The following is a 5,075-nucleotide window of genomic DNA, read 5'->3' on the forward strand; positions in this document are numbered from 1 at the left end:
TTTTTATAAACATTTAAGTCACTAATCTCCTATGTCATTTTAGTCAGAACACTATGTAAAGGATACAAATATCTTTAGTACTTTTTAAAAAAGGATCAACATACAAATCCAATTTCCGGCACACTGGTCTACTAAGTATGATGCCAAATCAGGTGACTGAGCAGCAGTAAAACCATTCTGTGAGTATGTGACCTAACCAAAAACCCAAGATCTTAAAATACAGAAACTCTAAAATGAAGGCAAACATACATCTTCTCCATATTCTTTATTCTCAAACATGTGTATGCAATCATTCACAATAGTCAGTAGGATGTCTTGATTATGGTCAATGCACGTCCGGATCTTGTCCAAGTGAAGAGGAAAGTGTGGAAGGAGTTTCTGTTGATTAGCTGGAAGTGATCGAAACTGTCTTTCCGTCCGGTGCACTCGCTCATGCATACTGGTGCTAAAACACAAAAGGTGTTTTTAAAATTGGCAAAAGAATTCTCACCAGAGACCAAACCTATTTAAGGTTGTTTTTTTCTGTACAGTTATTTCCTTTAACGCTAGGATAGGTACTGTTCTGCCATTAACAAGCTTCTAGCTAAATAAATGTCAACTTAAAAGCTTTTATTTTCATTTTTATAATTTTTTCAGTAAGCAAACAAGTGAAAAATAATTTATGACTAGTGAAAGTGAACTTCTGCATTAACTAGATGGGGGAGGGCATAAAGGAAGTTAATTGCAATCTGTTTACTCCTGTAATTCCAACTTTTAGCAAAACTATTTGAGTACTTTATAGATTCTTCCACCAGTTTAGTAGTAGAATGTTGCTTTGAAACTACTTATGAACACAGATAAAATGTGTTTGGGGTAATTATTAAAAGCTACCAAGTTAAATTTCTAAGGATTATATTAAAAGATCATATTTACTACAAAGACAGTAAGCACTTCAAGAATCCACAGTCTATAGTATTTTACATAAGATTCACAGTTGGCATTCTAAAAGTGTCTAGGTAACTTTAAAGGCCACTTAGAGAAATACTCATGTATAAGATCACAACAGAAAACAGCATTTTTAAAAGTTAAAGACACACACACACACACACACAAAATGAAACAGTTTTGTATCAATCAGATGGGTAAGCCTAAAAAACTTAAAAGTCTAACAATTTTTAAAATTGACAAAAATGTAGAATAAGTACATTTATACACACGGCTGGTGGGTGATTTGAGCCCTGGGGCACAGAGGGTTAGGCACTGGGCTGCTAACCACAAGGTTACCAGTTCGAAACCACCAGCCTCTCCAAGGGAGAAATGAGAGCCTTTCCAGTAAAGAGTGAAGGTCTCAGAAACCCACAGGGGCGGTTCTACCCTGTCCTACAGGGGCACTATGAGTCGGAATTGACTCAATAGCAGGGTGTGAGTGGGGCTGGACATTTTGGGGGGAAAATTAGCATTATCACATGCCCTGTGAAGTAGCATGTATACTTCTAGGCAAGCATATACCTGTAATAAGCCTGCACACGGGCACAAGAAATATAACAATATTCATCAAAACAATGAAATCAGAAATGAAAAATTTGGAGACATCACAGATGTTCATCAGAAGTAAGTTGACAGAAGAAATTATACAGCTAAACAATAGAATACAATGAAAGAAATAACATTTACAGACAGTAAAATGGCTAAAACTCAGGTATGTAATACATGTGAAAAAAATCAATTTGTATAAGAATACATAATGTACAATTCCACTTTATATAAAACTAAACAATATATTGTTTTAGGGACCAAATACACGTGGAAAAACTAAGAGTAAGGAAATGAAAATTCAAAGTTTTCTGAAGAAAAAGACAGGATAATTTTCTTTTTTAAGACAGAATGGTTAAGCTCATAGGTGACAATTCACTCTAACTTACATTTTATATATATACATATATATATATACATGTAAACTTACATGTACTCCTATTTCTCTTACATATTCTTTTGCATTTACTCTATACTTAATGAAAATAATTCTTCCATTTTTTACCATTTTATGCCAAATTACTTTCTAATTAGTAAAGAAATTCAAAAAGTTCTGAACAAAATGTAAGCAAAATCTGGTATGTTTTTGAAGTTTATGCATTTTCTGTTGTTGATGTTCTTCTTTGAAAGGAAGGTGGTCGGAGTTAAGACTTGTGAGGGATCAAACTGGAAGTAGCTGCTTTGTTTGCTTTCCCCCCCTTAAAGACAATGTAAAAGGGAGCCTTGAAGTAGGATGTATGTGGGTTAAAATCCAGAATGGGCCAGCTACTTTCTATGTGAGCCCAGACGAATTAAAATTACTTCCTCACCCTGGGCCTCAGCTGTGCTATCTATGGAAACAAGACAATGAGTAACAAAAAAATTAACCATTTATTGAAGTTCAATAAATGCTAGACATGAATACTCTGAAAAATCTCCATAAAATCCTGAAAAGTAGGTTAACAATTTGTTCCTCTGGCTAGCTGATAGGGGTTCATTAAAAATCAAACAGAATAATGCAAGTATAACACTTATCCCAGTGCTTGAAATCACAATAAGTGTTACAAAAAGTAACAGGTGTATCTAATTTAAACAATATGTTCCCAAGGCTTGAGGGGGTGGGGTGGGGGAGAGCAGGGCTACAAATAATCCTCCCTATAGCAGACCCTTATAACCTTTGTGGACTATTCATAACCATTTTGCTGCTGGTACAGTCAGCTAGTATACCTTTCCATTCAAAATGGGGCACACAGAACAGCCATGTCTTGGAAGTGGTTAGACTGTAGAATCTAAGGCCCCTCCCAAACCAACTCAATTAGAACCTGCCATTTCAGAAGATAGTTAAAGTTTGCGGTGCACTTGTAACTCTTCGTTTACCCTTATCCTAAGCATTTTCTTAGGCCAGAAAAAGTTCTCAAACATAGTCTATAATGACTGTTCATAGTTCCATTATATGTAGCCAAAATTTACTTATTATTTTCCAACTTCTGGGCAGAAACTTTATTGTTTTCAAAACTATATTTGAGAGAGGGGCAATAAGACAAATTCCCCAAAGAATTATCAGTTCAGATGGGATAAGTATGTCTAAGGTTCTTGACACATTTATTTTCAGAAAGATGTTACCAATTTGCAATGCTCTCAGTAGAGCGAGATGCTAAAGGCACTAGGTAAAATGACCACAGTCGGGCAACTGAGGACACTCATGGCTCAGGGTAGACCGCTTGCCTTTCATGTGGGAGACCTAGATCCAATCACCTCAAGTGCAGCCTCTGTCAGTGGAGGCTTACATGTTGCTGAACATGTTTCTGAGGAGCTTCAATCTGAGACAGACTAGAAAGAAGACTTTGTAACCTACTTCTGAAAAATTAATGAAAGCCCATGAGTACTCTATGGATCACAAAGGTCTATCTGCCGCAAACGGGATGGCACAGGACCAGGTAACATTTCAAGAAACTGTCTCCATGGAAGATAATAGCAAGGTAGGTTCACAGCAGTGCTGCTGGAGATGAAGGGGCCCTGGTGGCAGTGTTAAGGGCTTGGCTATAACACAAAGGGTGGTTTGAATTTTTGAGCTTCACGAGAGAAAGACTTGGCAGTCTGCTTCTGGAATGATTACAACTTTGGAAACCCTATGTGCCAGTACTACACAGTCTTATAGGGGTTGCTGTGAGTCAAAATGGGGTTTGAGTTGGGGGAGGGAAGCAATCAGTGCCACAGTATTTCATTCCTAGTATTCTTTAGATACAGAATGCCCTGCAATCTCTTGCTCAAACCTGAAATCTCAACATATAACTTTAAATACTTCACTCAAAAAGTCCTCCTCTTTTACTACTGACAAAGAGGAATGGAACCCCATACATCTATCCCAGCCACAACCCCACCTCCCCACAGAGGCACCCTAAAACGCCTCTTGTCTCACTGTCTACAGTCTTTGATTCTGCTCTTTTAGACAATCGCCTAATTAGCTCATACTCTCATGATGTCTCAGAAAAACTACCTAGAATCATTATTCTCTGCCTAGAAGTAATAGTCAGGTGAGATTTTTAAAACTGAAATTCAGAACTAATTTTAAGTAACACATTGGTTTACCTAGCAGTCAAAAACCGACAAAACTACAGAGTAACAGACTCTTTGCTTTATAGTTGTTGGAAACAGAGCATTAACAACGATGCCAGGCCCTGGTGCAAACAATAAAGCGTGGGCTCTGTCCTTGAGGAGGTCACAGGCAAGCAAGATTCAGCTACTGCAATACAAAGAAGAACAAAGTTTGCCTAACACTCAGCAGGGGCCCATGAAGGGCAAGTTTTGCCTGCAAGGGGTGTCCTGTCGGTCTAACTCCAACTGCGGATGCAGAACATAGCTTTCTGTTGACTCTCTTACATGAATAAAAGTGTTACCTTTAGCTGAAAACCCAAGTGACTTATATCCATTCCTTCTGTATCTTGGAATGATAAACTTGTGATTAAACTAGGTAAACAGCTAAATGACATCCACTGGACATGAGAAACGTAGAAGTGCACTCCATCCTGCCCGTAGAAAATATATTTACCCGATGAATAAAAAGATGGCTGATATGCATTGCCCTCATTGATACAATCAAGCTTCAGAACTTAAGGACCTCTCCTCCGAATCCCCCCCCCCTTAAAAAGAGCAGCAGCCGTCAAGCGCGCCCCACAAACGTGCACGTGCCTGCACAGCAACCAGGGGGGTAGGTGACGTAGGTAACGTGGAAACCTCCGGCTGCTCACCAGGCTTGGAAACCATTTAGCGAATCGTGTCCTACGGCATCCCACGTGCAGGTGAACTTGGGCCCGCCGTCTGCTCCGTTCCGAGGGCATTGACCACACACACGAGATCACGCCCAGCCGGGGGCGACTTCACCACCCTCACCTTCTAGATCTGGCCGGGTGACTGCACTTCCTCGCTTAGCTTTCCTTCGGGTCACCCCCAGCGGCCTCCTAGCCAAACCCTGAACTCGGAAGCAAGACGACACATCTAATTGGATCCGCCGGTCAGAAGACCCGCGGCTGGGCAGCCAGACAGCACGGCGCGGCCGCGGGCGCGCAGGGCCCCCAGGGGGCTGG

The 5,075-nt window shown here is 40.1% G+C and overlaps 1 protein-coding gene across 1 annotated transcript in view; it reads right to left on the reverse strand.

Moving 5' to 3' along the window:
• CARNMT1 (carnosine N-methyltransferase 1) overlaps positions 1-4,879 on the reverse strand; it is a 38,207-nt gene extending 33,328 nt beyond the window's left edge. The window contains exons 1-2 of the mRNA XM_013007515.2: positions 4,740-4,879; positions 250-445 (exon numbers count right to left, since the gene is read on the reverse strand). Of these exons, the coding sequence (XP_012862969.1) occupies positions 250-438 (189 nt within the window). The 5' untranslated portion in view covers positions 439-445; positions 4,740-4,879. The remainder of the gene's footprint in view (positions 1-249; positions 446-4,739) is intronic.
• Positions 4,880-5,075: the final 196 nt, after the last annotated feature.

This window comes from Echinops telfairi, unplaced genomic scaffold (genome assembly GCF_000313985.2).
Source record: "Echinops telfairi isolate 266 unplaced genomic scaffold, ASM31398v2 ScPeMD7_22;HRSCAF=79, whole genome shotgun sequence".
NCBI classification, from domain to species: domain Eukaryota; kingdom Metazoa; phylum Chordata; class Mammalia; order Afrosoricida; family Tenrecidae; genus Echinops; species Echinops telfairi.